This window comes from Rosa rugosa, chromosome 1 (assembly GCF_958449725.1).
Source record: "Rosa rugosa chromosome 1, drRosRugo1.1, whole genome shotgun sequence".
NCBI lineage: Eukaryota > Viridiplantae > Streptophyta > Magnoliopsida > Rosales > Rosaceae > Rosa > Rosa rugosa.
This window is the reverse complement of record NC_084820.1, coordinates 3,126,763-3,143,359: the sequence shown is the minus strand read 5'-3', so window position 1 is coordinate 3,143,359 and position 16,597 is coordinate 3,126,763. Positions and strand designations below refer to the sequence as shown.

General features: G+C 37.4%; 2 protein-coding genes and 2 long non-coding RNA genes across 4 annotated transcripts; all 4 read right to left on the bottom strand.

Annotated features, from left to right (window-relative positions):
* Positions 1-128: 128 nt before the first annotated feature.
* Positions 129-1,214, bottom strand: LOC133710741 (uncharacterized). Its single transcript, XR_009846836.1, has 3 exons — positions 1,117-1,214; positions 870-923; positions 129-782 (listed from the first exon to the last, which is right to left on the bottom strand). It is a non-coding gene; the product is annotated as an uncharacterized LOC133710741 (long non-coding RNA).
* A 2,220-nt stretch (positions 1,215-3,434) lies between these two features.
* LOC133744908 (uncharacterized) lies at positions 3,435-4,941 on the bottom strand. Its single transcript, XM_062172934.1, has 4 exons — positions 4,821-4,941; positions 4,291-4,736; positions 3,981-4,212; positions 3,435-3,880 (listed from the first exon to the last, which is right to left on the bottom strand). The coding sequence occupies exons 2-4, from the start codon at positions 4,393-4,395 to the stop codon at positions 3,489-3,491; spliced, it is 729 nt and encodes a 242-aa protein (XP_062028918.1). The 5' UTR covers positions 4,396-4,736; positions 4,821-4,941; the 3' UTR covers positions 3,435-3,488.
* Positions 4,942-4,987: 46 nt separating this feature from the next.
* Positions 4,988-6,964, bottom strand: LOC133725473 (uncharacterized). Its single transcript, XR_009854472.1, has 3 exons — positions 6,862-6,964; positions 6,352-6,409; positions 4,988-5,170 (listed from the first exon to the last, which is right to left on the bottom strand). It is a non-coding gene; the product is annotated as an uncharacterized LOC133725473 (long non-coding RNA).
* A 4,655-nt stretch (positions 6,965-11,619) lies between these two features.
* On the bottom strand, positions 11,620-15,489 carry LOC133710639 (protein arginine N-methyltransferase PRMT10). The gene is made up of 7 exons (XM_062136780.1): positions 15,190-15,489; positions 14,704-14,896; positions 14,507-14,612; positions 13,405-13,594; positions 12,767-12,952; positions 12,581-12,664; positions 11,620-12,176 (listed from the first exon to the last, which is right to left on the bottom strand). Exons 1-7 carry the CDS (start codon positions 15,394-15,396, stop codon positions 12,000-12,002), a joined length of 1,143 nt encoding a protein of 380 aa, XP_061992764.1. The 5' UTR covers positions 15,397-15,489; the 3' UTR covers positions 11,620-11,999.
* Positions 15,490-16,597: the final 1,108 nt, after the last annotated feature.

Here is a 16,597-nt window from a genome sequence, read left to right as displayed (position 1 = left end):
TTTATGAAATACAACCCTACAAATTTGAAAGGGCCAAGGAATGAAATCAGAAGACCATGACATCAAATACTAAATGATCAAGTATTTGGTGAAATAGAAACCTTCCCTCAACACAAAATGGTTAAAGTAACTCTTCTTATTTGAAAATGTTGGATTCTTTCCCTCTTTCCTCCCTCCACTCCCCTGCTCCTATTTTCTAAATTTGTTATCATCACTCAGGCTTATAGTGATTCTCTCCTAATATCTGTTGTTTGATCATGCCCATCACAAAGTATTCTGATTACACTATCTTTTGCCTAACTTAAGACTCCAAATGCAAATAAACCTTATAGCAGATAATGAAAATTTATAAGAAGATAAGCATATGTTATACTGATCAGTAAGATGTAAGCTTGCTTACATGCGATCTCTAATTGTTGCACACCTAATGGAGACAGGACAAAGACATAATAAACAATACAGAACAAAGACATCTAAAAAAAGCACTACCCTAATTTCAGGTGCCACCCTAAATCTTTCGAAACCACTATATAGAAGATCAAAAACATAGAATGCATGCAGTCATGATATAACTAAGATTAATACAGTCATCCAAAAAAAAGCACTACACCTTCTTATATTATTTATATAAGGTATTGCACATTCCATTATTAACCATAACAATGACATATATATGAAAAACAGAGGAATGTAGTTATATTACTTGATCTTGAAAGACAGGAGAGGTGGCAAGAGGGAGAAGTTCTAGTCTCTGATCTCTTCTGATATTCTGCTAACAGAGCCTGCAGTAGGAATTGTTTTGATCATACTGATATGACTCGAATTATGAATGCAGCAAAGCAGGAAAAGAGATGAACAAAAGGTCTCACTCTTGAGTTTAAACTCTGGAGCTTTGACACTTTAGCTGCTGTTCTGCATTAAACCTGCACAAAAGAGTTCAGTCAGCCCCAGCTTTTGGTACTTTGTAATTTGTATGGTTACGTTCACAAAAAAATGAAAAGCATTTTGTGAATTGAATGTTTCCGGGGGAGCTGACAGAGTACCAATTCAAAAAAAAAAAAAAAAAAAAAGCACAACCAGTGCAAAGAAACTAAAAGAAATAAACAAGGGACTCACCCTATATTTAAAACTCAGAACTTTGGCATTTTCTGACACTGTAGCTGCTGTCCTTGTTTGGAGCCTGCAAAGCAAACAAGTTTGTCAAGATTAAATACAACTGGGTAGCAGCCAACTCCAAGATAAAGAGACGGTCTTAAAAGAATGACAAGTAAATTTCTTGGGTGCAATGTGTCATGATGCAAATGAGATGCAGAACAAAAAAAAAAGTTGAAAGTCTGGCGGTGGAATGACAAAAACAGCTTGAAACTTTAATTAAGTGCATGAAAAAATTTGACACACCATCTGTCAAAGGGTGTGTTGAAGTGCAGCATCATCCAAGGCATATATTGAAGCCAAATTAAATTTATTCCAAGAGGATGCAACAAGTTCTGAACCAATTTTGTTGCAAGAAATTTTGAAGAGGGTGCCGACATAAGAAAGCAAAAGAAGAAAGATTTCGGTCCGTGGTCTTCCAGTGTGAATGTTTAATTAATCAGTCATGCCTTCCCTTTGTGCAAAGTCGACACCGCAAAGAAGAAAAGACAAAAGAAGCAAAATTGATAAAAGCTAGTTTTGTTTCTTTGCAAATAAAGGAGAAGTCTTTATTTTCAGACCAAAAATACCAGAACAAAAGCAATATTGGAGTCCAGTCAGAGACTTTGACACCAGACCACGATGAGATGCAAAGTCCCCTTCAATGGCACCTGTAAAGAAAAAAAAAAGGAACCAAGCTTTGAGTGTGCCATTCCAGGTAGAAGAAAATAGCATAAGAAAATAGCAACCTACAATAAAGCTAAAGCTAATTTGCATCAGGAATGAAGAACAACAACGCACACCACTTTTTCCAGAGTGAAGAAGGACGCTCCCAAGTGGCGAGTACCCCTTCGAAAATGTGAAAGCTAGCCTAGAAGCTTGGAGCTAGAGACAGGAACATGAACTCTTCTCAAGGAGGAGCGATAGATGCAATTGTGAGCTCCAAGTGCTCGTTTCCGTCTCCAAACGCTCTCCTTCTTCTTCCTTCGGTTTTCCTTTTCAATAAACCATGGATTCTTTCATTAAAACCGTTACTTTCCAACTCAGTTAGATATTTTTTTGCTGTAATATAAATACCTGTACTTGAAAATCTATCAATACAATTGAAGCCTTGGATTCCATTTCGTTTTCCAGCTTCATCTCTATTCCTCTGTTTTTTATATAAATATTTCATGGTATCAAGAGCCAGGTTGTGATCGGGACCGGAAATCTTCATCGGATAACCGAAAAGCTTCATCGGAGCCCTAGCCACTCAAGCAAAGCTTATATTCATGATGGATTCTGCTCTTGATTGATTCTGTAAGGAAAAGATTAGTATTATTGAAGATAACATTTTTCTGTAAGGTAAAGTTGTTGTACTAAGAACCCTTTGCCAACGACCAATTGGAGGAAATGTGGTTCTACGGAAGAATATGTAGCCAAAACTGTAGTAATGGCTCATCATCTGATTCCATCAGGAAAGATAAAGAGACTAGCAAGTAATTAACACTAGCTCTGAAGCATTCACTTGGAATTAGACCAACTACAACAAATATGGGCTTCGGGCAAGTAATTACAGATGTTTGGTTGGTTCTTTGGTTTTGATTTTGGTTTTAGGCTATTGCATGCATCTCTCTTGATGCAGATCTGAATTTTGAGTTTATTTTTTTATCCTGAATGAAAGTTTCATATTGGTAAAGAAGATTTTGTAATTTGATTAGTTCATATGAACTTAATTTGGGTACATCTTTTACTCATACTTCATACTACTACTATATTTGGGTGTCAATACTACTAGTTTTGGGATGGTCTTCATTGCTTGAGTTAGACTAGTGTTGGTGGTGTTTTGGGCAATTATTCTCACAGATTTTCTTAGCGCTAGTTTGGGATTGCTGTGACTTTAAAAAAAAACTGCTGTTGCTGTACTGTGAAAATAATCAGCTGTGAATTAAAACAGTTTCGTGTTTGGTAAACAATACTTTTAAAAGTGCTGTCAGTACATAAAACAACTTCAAAGCGTTTGGTAAATTCTAAGTAAAAGTGTTGTAGATATGTTTATTGACCATAAAGGACATGATTTAATTTTTTTTTTTCTTTCACTCTTTAACAAATCGATCATGTCCATTTCAACAAATTGTAAATAATTATTTTAACAAATAAAACACTACAATAATAATATATAGCAGATCATAAAAAAAAAATATCTGAGTATCACCAACCTTTAGAATCAAATTAATATCTATCTGAACTAGAAAAAATAAAACAAAAATAAATTAAAAACCGAACAGATAGAGCCCAATGTCTATATTGCATTCATTAAACTTGTGGCTATATTATTTCTTAATACTTCCATTTCTTGTGCACCGGCATCATGACGACTACGATGAACTCCTTGTGTATCCTCCTCTATATATATCGGTGGTCTCATTAGCCATAGTGCTATTCTCATTTCCATGTTTATCAAAATGTTTATCACTTTCAGCATGTCTCCTTATGTAGTTATGAAGTGCCATGGTTGCAATGATTATCTTCACCTGCTTGTCAAATGGATAGTTAGGCATATCCCTTAAAATCTTCCACTTTTTCTTCCAGACTCCAAAAGTGCGTTCAATGACGCTTCTGAGAGAAGAGTGCACGTAGTTGAATACCTCCTTAGGGCCTGTCGGGCCACCACATCTACGAAAATCTGGAAGATGATATGTGTTATTTTTATATGGTCCCAAGTACCCTTTCATTTGGGGGTATCCTGCATCAACTAAATAATATTTTCCTGTAAAATATGAAAAGTATTTAACATATTAGGATGCGATATTGAAATAGAACTTGAATGTGAACAAATAGTAAAAAAGTATTAAAAACAAAATTATTACCACTAGGAGGGTTGGGAAAATTCCACTTAGGATTCCGTATGGCTGATAAGAAAATCCTTGTATCATGTGCAGTGCCTTCCCAACCTGCACATGCAAATATGAATTGCATATCAAAGTTACATGCAGCCATTATGTTTTGGGTCGGCATCCCTTTTCTTCCAATATAGGGTATTTGATCTGCAGGACGAATTGAAGCACGAACATGTACACCGTCTATGGCACTGATGCAATCCTTGAAACACAACAAAACAAAACTTTCAATATTGACAACTTAATTCACTAATAACATATAGACAATTCAAGTAATTACCTTAAAATGAGGCATATATCTAGAATCCCTCAATATCTGTGGTGCAGTGTTCTTGAACTCACGATCCTCTGGCTGTATGACTTCTATAGCCAAGTTACACACCATATCCAAAACATAAGTGAAATATCTACTCACAGTCTCACCAGAGTGTTGAAATCGTTCTTGTGCTAATCAGCTTCATCAGTCAATCTTTTTTTCCCTCTCCTTGAAACACCTTCCTTACCCCCACTTATTTCTATTGGAGTAAAATCCACCGAATCATCACTGCCTTCAAGTGGAATCACATCATCCTTGCATATGTCTGAATTCGGAGATGGAAGGTTTCCACAAGAAGGTGCCCAAGCATGTTCACCAGTGGCTGTAATGTTTGAAAACATTCTATCTAGCTTCTCCTCCAATTCAGGATTAAGACCTTTTTTACGCAGTTTTGCATATTCAGGATTGACCTAATTTTGGAGAGAAATGTTATCAAATGAAATAAGGATACTATAGTTCAATTGACAATGTAATCTACTGATGAAGTTACACACCTGAATCTTACTATGCCACCATTTGGCAGGTGCATCAACAGTACCCTTGCTTGGATTCCATCCTAAACCAGTTTCCTTGCCAACTAGTTCTTTCCACAACTTCCATTCAATTTTAAGTGAATCCCACTTATTCTTCAATTGAGTTTTATCATAGTTATTGTCGGTCTCTTTACTGAAGTTTACTACTAAACTCTCCCATCCTTCTCTGTCAAAATGAGTATTAGGACGACGTCCAGCATCCACCAACTTGATGCACAGATCACAAAATTTGGATACATTATAATCATTCCATACAGCTTTAACTTGTGATCCACTTCCCCCAATTTCATTAGTATTCTTCCTTCCCATCTCTGTTTTCAATGTAAAATTTGGTTTAAGTTTCTATCTCTATCTTTATTTTGTGAAAAGTGAAATAGAAATACCCAAAAAAAAAAAGACCAAGTGCATATCAATTGATGACAGTCAATGACATTGCATCCTAACAAAAGTTCTGTACAAAGCATGCCAAGAATTTTGGTATTCTTCAGAGTCTAAAATTTAACTACTGGTACATCAGGTATTACATAGTGTAGATACCTCCACTAGCAAGGCTAGTTCTCTACATCACCAAGCATAAGTAACACCCACTTTGGGACATCCACAAGACATGGCAAGGCCCAACCGAGACATGCATCGTGTAGCCCTATGTTCAGGCTACGCGGCGGTATCCGGAAGTAGCAAATCCGCCGCCGGGAAGCCACATTCCCGCCCTTGCCAAGATGCCTCCACAACATGGCTTTCTACATGCTTCTTGAACTAGCTAGAATTGTATGGTTGCTTGTCCCACATCGAAGAACAAGTAAAGGAGATGGCTTCCTTGACTTATAAAAGGAACTCTCCTCCCACTTAAACACCATTCATTCGATTACACCTCTTGTAATCTTGTTGGGCCGCAAGGCTCGACACACTAGTACACATTCAAGTGGACGTAGTCTCCCGCTAAGGCGAGAGGTGAACCACTATACATCTTGTGTCGCTCTCTCTCTCTCTCTCTCTTTACTTATCGTTAATTAGATCCCCACGGATCCAAGCATCAACACATAGACAATTAATGTAGAGACAAATTAGAAAAAAATATGCATATGAAATTTTCTATTTTGATGAGTTGAAAACAGATTCCACACAACAGATTCGGCAATAAACACAGAAAACTAACAATCATGTTTTTGTCCTACTAAAAGATTACTTTCTGTTTTGTATTCTGGCTACTCTACTGACCAAAATAACTCATACCAAGAGCTTATACCAAGAGCTTAATCAGGGAATTCTCTATAAACAAACTGTAAGCTACACTAATAATAACAAACAATTTCAAATATGACAGACACACTCTAGAGCTTAATCTGAGGATTCTTCGTAAAGATAATGTATACCAAGCAGCTTAGACCAAATTTACACTTTCTCCACAATAACTCCATAAGACTTCAAAACTGAAATTGTAGACAAACAAAAAGAAACTCTAGTTTACAGAATTTCAGGAAAATCACATTACCTGAGAAAGTAGAGAACCACAGCAGGAACAGCAAAACACGAACTTGTGCTTGACCTTACTGCCAAAAAAAAAAAAGGGGGGGAATAGCTTAAATCAAAGCAACTCCAGGTGCGCGAAACGATCAAAACCCACACTCACTACTCTATTCTTTCAGAGTTAAAGACAACTATGAAGGATAGATGAGCGAACCCAGCAGAAGTAATGGAATGAAATCTTAAAAATGGACTGCAGAAAGGGCATATATTACAACAAATATAAACATAAAAGTCAGAATCAAAATTAATCAATTATCCCCGTGATCTTCATATTCACAAGATCGATGCCATGAGTATATGAACAGAGGAAACAATAGAAGGAAAAAAAAAAAAAAATCAAAATCTATATCCTGTATGTATTTTCACAAGATTGATGCCATGAGTATATACACAGATCAAGGGAAGCAATAGAAGAAAACGAAAAAGATGAGAATCAAATAGGAAGAAATAGCCAAAGAAAAACGATCGATGATACCCGTCTCTTGACTCTATTCTTCCCACTCAGAGTGGCAGGCATCTGTTCTTGGCGCCCAGTGTTCTTTTTTGATGAGAACATATGTATATATATATATATATATATATATATATATATATATATATATATATATATATATATATATATATATATATATATATGATTAGAGCTGATAAGTAGTCGTCTCTCGGCTCTCTTCTTCCCGCCAATGGAGGAACCTAGAGTAGCAGGTCTCTGTTCTTGGCGCGGTTTCATATGTTCTTGGCGCGTAGTGTTCTTCACGATAAGAACGGATCTGAATACATGATAATTATCATGACTGATATTTTCTATAATAGATAAGGGTGTTACTGGAATTTTATAAAATGAAGATGTGTTTTGAGTGAAAGCAGCTTCTAAAAGCAACATTTCAGCTACTTCTAAAATCTGCTGTAAGTGACCCGTAATTTAAAAAAAAAAAACTGTTTTTTTTTAATTTACCAAACACAATAAAATCCGAAAGTTTAGATAAAAGCTGATTTTTTTAAAAGCAAAGCTGTCCCAAACGGAGCCTTAGTGTTTTTGGCTTATGAATCAAATCCCTCTGATTGTGAGATATGGTGCTGATAGTCTGATACTAATATATTTATCCTTTCCTTTTCTGTTCAAAAAGAAAAATTGGGTACCAATTCATTTTGATGACTCTTATCTATTCTCTTATCAGATCATACCAAAAGTGTTGCAAGTTTGGCAGAATCCTGGTGAGGAAATGCAATGTTTCACAATCCTAATGGATTAAAGGAAGATTGTATATTTAGATTCATAATTAGCAGTGGTCAGTGAACAATTGCTTAAGTAGGTTTTTTGTTGTAGTCAGGATCTATCCTAAATTGAGAGATCATGAACATTTTTTTTTTTTTTTTGTGTTTAATGGAAGTCATGGATTGTGTTTGAGTTTTGATTCACTAGCTGTAACCGTTAGTGTGACTACTAGGATAGATGCTCAAAAAGATTTTTTTTTTTTTTTTTAATTTAATTATATGGAGTCACCAATCTGGGATCCACAATCTTACTTCACTATTTTGTTGGGTCTTTGTCACGCCAGCAATACAGACCAACATCAATTTTGGTGTCCAAGCTGTTGCTATCGGTCATACGGTCATACCCACTAATCAATGGTGTCCACTAACAGGTACTGTGTTAATCAATTGAGAGTTAACCATACTGGCTGGTTATCCATTGACAAGAAAAACTACTGACTAATTTTCGAGTTTTCAAAAGTTCAATATATTATCTATCTGCTGGCCGCCATGAAGGGTGATAGAAATCCAGTATCAACTGATTCCTCTGATGGCTTAAGAAGATCGAAACGATTAGTATCAAAAAGACAATCGTCAACCAACATATATGATATCCCGAAGGAATTATTAGTTGAAATCCTTTCTCGACTGCCTTGCGCAAAATCTGTCTGTCTATGTAAGTATGTTTCAAAGAGTTGGTGGACTCTCACGTCAGATCCTTATTTTGTTGGCCGCTTTTTGTGGCTCCAGAGAAAGAACCAAACCCTAATACCTGGCACTATTATAAGCTATAAGGCCGAAGAACTTACCACAAACGGCGTGTTGGCAAGATTAAGGAGTTTCTTCACACTCAAGAAGAAGAAATTACCAGTGCTAGCTACATGGAATGACTTGGTTCTCTGCTGCACAGTCAGCGGAGGCTATTGCTATTACTACGTCTGCAATCCACGGACCATGCAACTGGTTCATCTTCCTCGCATCGCTCAATACCCTGGTTACCCTGATATATTAGACTCTCAGCCTGTGGGATTCATCTGTGAGCCCTACAATAAGGAAGACAGGGCCGTCGTCCACAGTGATCAACAACAAGGAAGGTAATTAAAATTAATGCCGAGTACAAGTGTAAGGTTGTCAGAATTCTTCCTCCTAATGAGATAAGAAAACCTTGTTTCGAATTCAAGATTCAGGTCTTCTCTAGTGAGACTGGTGAATGGAGAGAATCACTAGTGGCATGTCCACAAGGCTTTATTTATAACCAACTCGGGGATGTATCTGTCTGTGCTACCAATGGCATGCTATATTGGAATAATGCTTACTATGGTGATCTGCTCGTGCTGGAACCGTTGATCAACAACAAGAGTACTTCTACTACTGCCAATGATGAATCTGGCTATCAATTTCATGTTATTAAATATGTTCAGGAAGATGATGTTCCTTATCCTCATCAGCCATTTTCGCCTTATCACCTTGGCGGGCAGCAGGGACGTCTGCTGTTGGTGCGTACAGTGGCGAATGGATTCCCCGACATGGGCGCTAGGCTATTCATTTGGGAGTTGGATCAAGAAAGGGGTGGAGAACTCTGTCGTCGGAGGACTTATAATATACTGGACAAAGAATTTCTTGGTTTAGCGACTGGGGTGTCTTGTATAGGTTTCGACCAAAATGATTTGGATATATGTTATGTACTTGTATATCATCACGAGGAACTAGAAGGCCTTCACAAGTACAACCTTCACACAGGGGAACGGTCCATGATAAACAAAGAATTTTATGGGGACGCATTACAAGTTATGCTTCCGTGGTGGTCAGTTCCTACAATATCCGATCCCATGCCGGATAGGAATACTGTGATCAACGGGAGTGAGGAAGAAGGTGCGGCGCTCAGATATATAGCAAGATCAAAAGTGAAAAAAGTGAAGAAAACCAAATATGTGGATGGTGTTGTGAATGGAGAGGAGGGTGTGGGTTTTCAAGCTCCAAGGTTGAGTGGTAAAAAGCATGGCATTGATGTCAATGATGTGGAGAAGGGTGGTGCGACAAAGAGGTTCGAGGCTGTGGATGCAGCTAATGCTACTGAGGAAGTGCGTGATTCAAATTCCAATTCGTCCGAGGAATCAAGAGAAACCACCACACGAGAAATTATTCACCATGCTTTTGGAAACATGCAAATATTGCTTAAAAATGCCTCTAGTTCGTAGCTAAGTGAAGCAGTAACTCGATTGTTCCCACATTAAGTGGCTTGGCCACTTTACAGAAGATATGAAGGCAGGTTCTCAAATCGATTTAATATATTTTGGTGCCCGGAATTGTGTATTCTATAGATGTACCTGTACTACAGCTGTGTTCGAGAAACGAGAGGTCTACTCTCTATGCGAAACCTAGCCTGGACAAAATTTTATTCCCAGTGAATCTTCAGAATGCAGGACAAAAATCGAAAATGACAGGTTCTGTTATTGTTTATCACTATTCACTAACATTGGTTAACAATGGCTATATGTTGCTTTTGTTAGTGGTTAATTGCATTGGGGGACAAAGGCCAATTAATTATAACTAGCATTGATCTTGGCTTAAGCAGGTCATTAATTACCATCATTGATATATCTCTGTCTATCAACAATACAATCTGGCCGGGTAATGATGAGTCTGTGAAATCTGGGAGAGTAACAACATTAAGGTTGCCTGCGGTTTTGGTCACCAATGGCAGGAAATTTGATGCAAGCCCCACAAAATTTCAGGAAAGCGAAGTTCAATCAATGAGGTTTACATAACAACCTGTTTTCGACTTTTGGATCGACGAGTTTCTACTAAAGCATGTGAAATTTGTATGTCAAAACAAACACCGAAAAACATAGCAACTAAGCAGATATATAAACTTGATAATATATGTCTCAATTTGTCATCAGATTACTTCATGTCTAAGATTTACATAGAAAACGAAAGGAAAAATTTATGCTTACAATTTAGCCGGACGAGAGAAAATCCAAAGTGTAAAACCACAGAGAAATATAACAAGGGGAATTAGGTGAATGACATTCTCTCCTGAAGGATTGTGATGATGCATACCAATTTCTTTTTTGGTAACGTGATCACAATTTGTATCATACAGAGGCAAGTCATCCAGGGAAGCGACTGCTGTAGTATTCAGAAGCGGAGAGCTTAGAGACAAGGACGCAGGCGAAAAGTTCACCAAGAACTCCTCGGAGGCTCGCATAGTGCTCGATGATCGATGCATTCTTGGGTTTATAGGGTACAGAGAGGTATGCTATATGCTGGGGAAAACTAAAGGCAATAGGCTGTGCTCTATCAGATCTTATAGTAGGGAAAGAGGTAAACAATACTATATATAATGGAGCTTTGCCAACATTGTTAGAAACCCTGAAAATCAAGGATAACAGCTTTGCTTGCAGAGCCAAAATGCATTTGAGTGCCTTGAATTTGGCAAATGGTTGACAATTAAATACCAAATTCTAAGGTTCCGAATGGTCTTACAAGGATGTCAACTTAGTTTATAAGCAGCTTCCAGGGTAATTAAAGGTCTGCACGTTTCCATCACCATGTGCATGTGATGCCAAGGAGTCAAATACATACAAGATTACAAGGCAGAGCGTTATTTTAGTACAAGAATAAGTATTATAAACTGACAAAAGGTTTAAGAACAGTATTCTTCTAGGCTGTCATATGTAACAAACTGAAGGAAAAACTAAAGCAGGATATAGTTTCAACATGGTGGCCAAGTTGAAACTATTCAATGCCATTATAGAAAAAGCTCAATCAACTATTCCAATGGAATTCACATGCCATAATATGCTTATCTGCCAATATTTGAGTCAAAAGTCATATCAAATCTAACGTTGATATTGAACAATGACCATAGCCGCCAATCGCTACTAGGTCTCATGTACTAGATACCATTCCTCATAAGAAGCCAGAAGTAGATTTTATTTGAACACCAATAAGTTAGATCTTGAACACCATGAAATAAAAGATCTTGATCAGCAGTTGTATATTGTGACCAATAGTTAACTGACGCCGCCAATGTGTACAGATACATTTTCCATTATACAAACATTTGCTAAGAAAACAAAAGACAAAAATATATTGAAAGTTTAAAACACTAATATGGCATCGCAAAGCTACAGTAAGGGGGAAGAGGGTCACTGTAAAGACAATTCTTAGGAAGTTGACACAAGTTAAATAAAAAATAACAAAATTAAAAACACACAAAGATCCAAGTTCAGCAGAATGGCGGCAAAGCCTGGAAAACTCCCACAAAACTTTTACAGATGGCTTGTAAGTCTGATTCCTTCGGACAATCCAGACTTCCAGAAATATGCTGGTGGGGATGAACCTTGCCTCCAGTCACTCTATGAAATATCTATTTCTGAAAGGTGGGAGTAGCTGTCCTGAATACTGTTTGACCTCGCTGTTAAACTCAACCTCCATCAAACGATGATTTTCCTTGTTGCGCTTCATTGAGAAAGAACCATTCAGATTATCCCCTTCAGTGACACGGATTGGAGGGTTCAAGAGGAAAACCTGTTCAACAAACAAGGGATAAGCACAGAAGTAAAAAAATGTATAACAGAAACATGCTTCTGTCATGCCTTTGCTCAACATTTGGTTGCTGAAACTGTGCTATATTTGACCCAAAAAAAGAAAGAAATAAAGTCTGCTATGTATAAAATGAAGGGAACAGATATCATCACACACAACATTGCACTTATATGAACAAGTTATCAGGTGTGGAGTATTTATTTTTTGTCCATTGGCCTATCAATTTGCAAATTTCAGTCCCTAATATAAGCATTTGACTGCAGTGATACAGAGTTTACGATAATGTTGAGATTTCTTTTGAATTTTGCACAAAATATTTTCCATCTGCAAATTGATTTCTTGACGATAAATAAAAACATAGGACAAAGGATTCAGGAATAACAAACCTGTTGGCCCCAGTGTGTGCCATTATCTACACTGGGAGCAGTGGTCAACTCAATTTCATTCTGGGCTGGAACCTCCTTGCGTCCCTGGTACACCAGAACATATTAAGTTACATGTTATAGTAAGCATACAAATGTTCAGGAATCCTGGTATTCCAAAAGATAAAGGTGTAGTGAAGATTAGCTTACTCGGAAATGAACATCAAACCATCCTGCGAACCCACAGAGCCTTGTGTTCGGAAGAGTTACTGTAGATAAAAAGTTTGATCTCACTTCAAGGATGTCACTGACAGAGGCAGTTAAACAATCAATCTCTCTTAGTATAGCAGCTGTCCCTATAACTTGGTTGGGATGAAGGTTGTTCCACAATGATGTCTACAAAAATTCAACATCATCAATTTAAGATGTTAACACCATGAAGGAGCATGCTTTAAATTCATAGGTAAGGTAAAGGGAAGTGAAGATCATTAATTGTTTTCCCCTTGCTTTATATAATAAATAAGTAATGTGGCAGAATAATCATGACTGAATTTTTATTTTTTTTCCTTTAAAAAAGATAAACTTGTAGGTTTGAAAATCCCAAAAATCAGTGACAATTCAGAATGAAACAAAAGAGAAGTTAAAGTCCTAAGTGCATCTTTGAATTTAAACATTTCAAGGGGCCAGGGGTGGGAAGTTCAAAGGGAAGCAACTATGAAGTTTTGCAACAAGTTTTTTTCCTCTAGTAAAACTTAAATAACAAAATTGATAATTTAACGTTGCACAATGGACAATAGTGCACATCATAAGATAAAATTTCATCCACAATCTTATCAACACTCAATCACCTGAAGATAGTATTTCTTCTGCTCTTCAGCGAAAGGTTTTGTTAGAGCACCCATATCAACACCATAATAAGATTGTGTTTCATCTGTGAAACGATACCAGTCTTCCATCGATGATTCATAATCATTTTGTTTTTGATCTCCTAACCCAGACCTAATAGGTGCCACCCACATACGAGCATGACTAGGATACCTGTAGAACCAAAAATTTTATTCCAAATTAGATTGTAGAATCAACAGAAAAGTGCACAAAGATTGCTTAATCAACTTACAAAATCAGAGTGAACAGGCTCGAGATAAAATTCCCATCATAGTACAATTCCACTTCAAGAATCAAATTTAAAGACAGGTAAAAACAGAGATGTGGGATTTGGTCAAAACAGGAAAGCCTAGTGTTTAAAAGGACAAGCAAATGATGCGAGCTTTACTGCAAATGATTTCATATGACCTCTTGTGTGGCTTATTGGCTGCAGTTAATGGCTGCTACAACAGATGCGAGTGATCCGTTTTTTTTAAAATATTTAAGTGTGTAATTCCAGACAAACAGAAGCCTTGGCAATACCACAGATGACCTAAACCCAAGGAAACAACTACAGAAGTGTTCTTTTAAAACACTATTTTGCTTGGGGAGTGAAATTGCCCCTGCCCACACCCCCAACCCTCCTCCTCCTTTTTTTCATGTGTTTTCAATGCACATGTGCATGAGAATAGGAAGAAGGGGGATGTGGTTTGCAAAACAGGGGGTGCCAATTTCACCACTCCCCTGCTTTCTTTATAGACATGAGTTTCATGTTTCTCATAGTCAAGAGGTTTCTGAGTGAACACATGCTTCACATTCAGAGCACAAAGAGAGAACTATGGGTGCTTTTCCAGAGTTCCTACATTTTGACAATGTGACAAATGCGGGGTTTCTAACATAGTAGATAAAATATACTCCGTTACAAAAGAACTAGGCTTGAGTACATAGGGAAATTAATCAGCAAAAGAACCTACCATAAACCGTATATTCATATAATCGAAGTTTCAATCTGAAAAACCCGAGGGAAGTTGGCATTTGACTTGACCAGCCAAAATTTTCAACACAAAAATGCAAAGGAACACTTACATGACTCCAGTTGGCTTCAACCATCGGTCACGGGCACATATCACAGAGTCAAACATCGACTCACGCAGTAGGAAATACCCCATCCACTCTGAAATTATCACATCAACTGCACGACAGTACATAATCACGTAAACATGACACCGATACAAACATAAACTCCAAAACTTAACTCACAGAAAATCCCATATACGCCAAACCTTTCTCTGGAAGCTGAACATCCTCCATAGAGCCCTGAATCACCTCAACCACGTCTTGCACATTATTCGCTTTCACAAGCTCGCGCGCATGTTCCGCCATGTTAGTGGCTTCCACAGCATACACCTTCCTAGCACCAGCTTGCGCAGACCAAATTGCGAGAATGCCACTCCCAGTTCCCACATCCAACACAACCTTCACCACAGTTTAACCACATTAACCCCAAAATTCAATACTTCCAACAAAACTATCACCCTTCAAAACAACCACATGTCCACTACAGACCATACCCAAGTAAAAAACTTTAACTTTTTCATTAAAGTTCATTCCTTTAAACTTCTTAACACATCACTAACCCCAAATTTGATGCTTTCAACCAAATTAACAAGGTACTGAGAAGTCGGTGCTTACTATATAGCAAAGCTAAGTAAAAAGGTTGAAGCTTTATGCAGTAAAGTTTGAAACTTTAAGGGTTCTTAGAGGTGTACCTTGCCATTGAAGTGGTGCTTGTTCTGGAAGACGGCGTTGTAGTAAGCGTCCATGCGAACACGATCGGAGAGCATCTCCTTCTGGTGGTAGAGGAAGGCGTAGGTGCAGAAGTAATTGGCAAAGTCGACGCCTTTGTCCACCGACGCGCGGCCATTGCTGGTGGCGCCGCTTTGGTCTGAAACGACGCCGTTTGCGCAGCTCCCCATATGTAGTTGAGTAGTGTGGTGAGAGTGGTCAATGCTCTGAAAGACCAGACACGAAAACGAGAGAGAGGAGAGGGTTTTGGGGTTTTAGGGCAACGTAGTAGATATATCATGTAGTCGGGTCCATGGTGCTGCCTTTTTTTTTTTTTTTTTTTGAAGAAAAGGGGGTAGGAGCCCCATCAGATGTTATGATTATTGGAATTAAAGTACAACGACAGCGACGTGATGCCTAAATATCAAGTAAACTCACAAATATCTTTAAAGAGAACGTCCTCTATTATAATAGAGGGAATCTCTTCAATCCAAACATCATTAAAATAAGACGAGCCAGCAAAGTGTACTAAATGATAAGCAACACTATTTGCTTCATGAAATATGTGTCAAATGTGCACAAAATTAAACTCACTCATATACTACTTGGTCAATTTTTCACTTCATCAGCATCTTTTATCTCATTTTTTGAATCTCTTTAATAACAACTTAACAAATAGTTTTCTAGCAACTTCAAAGCTCTCTGATGGCTTAGGAAATGGCGGGACCAGCTGTTGGAGTCGGTGACACTCATGAAGGATGCCGTGGTGGATTTTGGGGAGATTGGTTCGGCTGCAATTGCGGAGATGTTCTTCAACCTTGTTAGGAGATTGATCAGTCGTAAGTAGGGCTGCCACTTGGTTTGGTAATTACCAAACCGACTGAATACCAACCGATACTTTAGGTTTGGTAAACCGACTTTTTGGTAACCGAGACCGATAAAACCGAAATCGAAAATTACCGAAAAAGTTGGTTTGGTTTTGGTAAATACTAAATCTACCGATTATCTAAATATTAGCTTTATATACTATGGTTTTAATACACATACATGTATATTAAGAAATAAACATAAAAGTTTTCATAATAGTATGAACATTACTCAATATACTACATTAATTAATAGTACATGTATTTTGATTAACCTAGTCCAAGATGTTAAATAACCTAGTTTTATTGAAAATGGGTAAAATTTGATGTCATATATACAAAAAAAAGCTATGATTAGTAGATGAATACGAAGTTTACGGTTATAAAATTGAAAAACTTAATTTTGTTATAACAAAGAATTAGTTGTTCTAAGTTGGTAATACCGAAAACCGAAATACAGAATTTGGTAGATATGATTAAAAACCGAAAATTTTGGTTGGTAATTGGTAGCTCAATTTTGAAACAG

What these genes read in the sequence shown, in the direction of transcription:
- LOC133744908 (XM_062172934.1), bottom strand. Translation starts at nt 4,395, where the DNA reads ATGGTGTGTAACTTGGCTATAGAAGTCATACAGCCAGAGGATCGTGAG. An exon ending in GATATATGCCTCATTTTAAG is followed by an intron (nt 4,213 to 4,290) that starts GTAATTACTTGA and finishes TTGTGTTTCAAG; the next exon opens with GATTGCATCAGTGCCATAGA. An exon ending in TTTTCCCAACCCTCCTAGTG is followed by an intron (nt 3,881 to 3,980) that starts GTAATAATTTTG and finishes CATATTTTACAG; the next exon opens with GAAAATATTATTTAGTTGAT.
- LOC133710639 (XM_062136780.1), bottom strand. Translation starts at nt 15,396, where the DNA reads ATGGGGAGCTGCGCAAACGGCGTCGTTTCAGACCAAAGCGGCGCCACC. An exon ending in TGTTCAGCTTCCAGAGAAAG is followed by an intron (nt 14,613 to 14,703) that starts GTTTGGCGTATA and finishes ACTGTCGTGCAG; the next exon opens with TTGATGTGATAATTTCAGAG. An exon ending in GGTTTGATGTTCATTTCCGA is followed by an intron (nt 12,665 to 12,766) that starts GTAAGCTAATCT and finishes CTGGTGTACCAG; the next exon opens with GGACGCAAGGAGGTTCCAGC.